The sequence below is a fragment of the Penaeus monodon genome, chromosome 29 (genome assembly GCF_015228065.2).
Source record: "Penaeus monodon isolate SGIC_2016 chromosome 29, NSTDA_Pmon_1, whole genome shotgun sequence".
Taxonomy (NCBI): Eukaryota; Metazoa; Arthropoda; class Malacostraca; order Decapoda; family Penaeidae; genus Penaeus; species Penaeus monodon.
Genome location: NC_051414.1, coordinates 3728025 through 3728235, shown reverse-complemented (window position 1 = coordinate 3728235; position 211 = coordinate 3728025). Strand labels below are relative to the sequence as shown.

General features: G+C 41.7%; 1 protein-coding gene across 2 annotated transcripts in view; it reads left to right on the top strand.

Moving 5' to 3' along the window:
* Nucleotides 1-211, top strand: part of LOC119591909 — a gene marked incomplete at its 3' end in the record, with an annotated part of 31088 nt that overhangs the window by 26350 nt on the left and 4527 nt on the right. For both annotated transcript variants that reach the window (XM_037940662.1, XM_037940663.1), the window contains 1 exon segment: nt 40-137. In XM_037940662.1, the coding sequence (XP_037796590.1) occupies nt 40-137 (98 nt within the window).

Below are 211 nucleotides of genomic sequence, written 5' to 3'. Positions count from 1 at the left end.
TGCAAAACCATTACATATTTTTTCAACCCTATTTCGCAGGTGACAAAGTTCAACGCCTTTGCCATGCACGGAGCGAATGCAAACCGTCAATTCTGGAGTCTCTTCCCATCCGACGGGTCTCTCACCGAACCGGACTTGTGAGTCACGATGGAACAATTTCTTTGATTTAATTAAAATACTAGGAGCTGGGTTTTTTTTATCTGTATTTGTT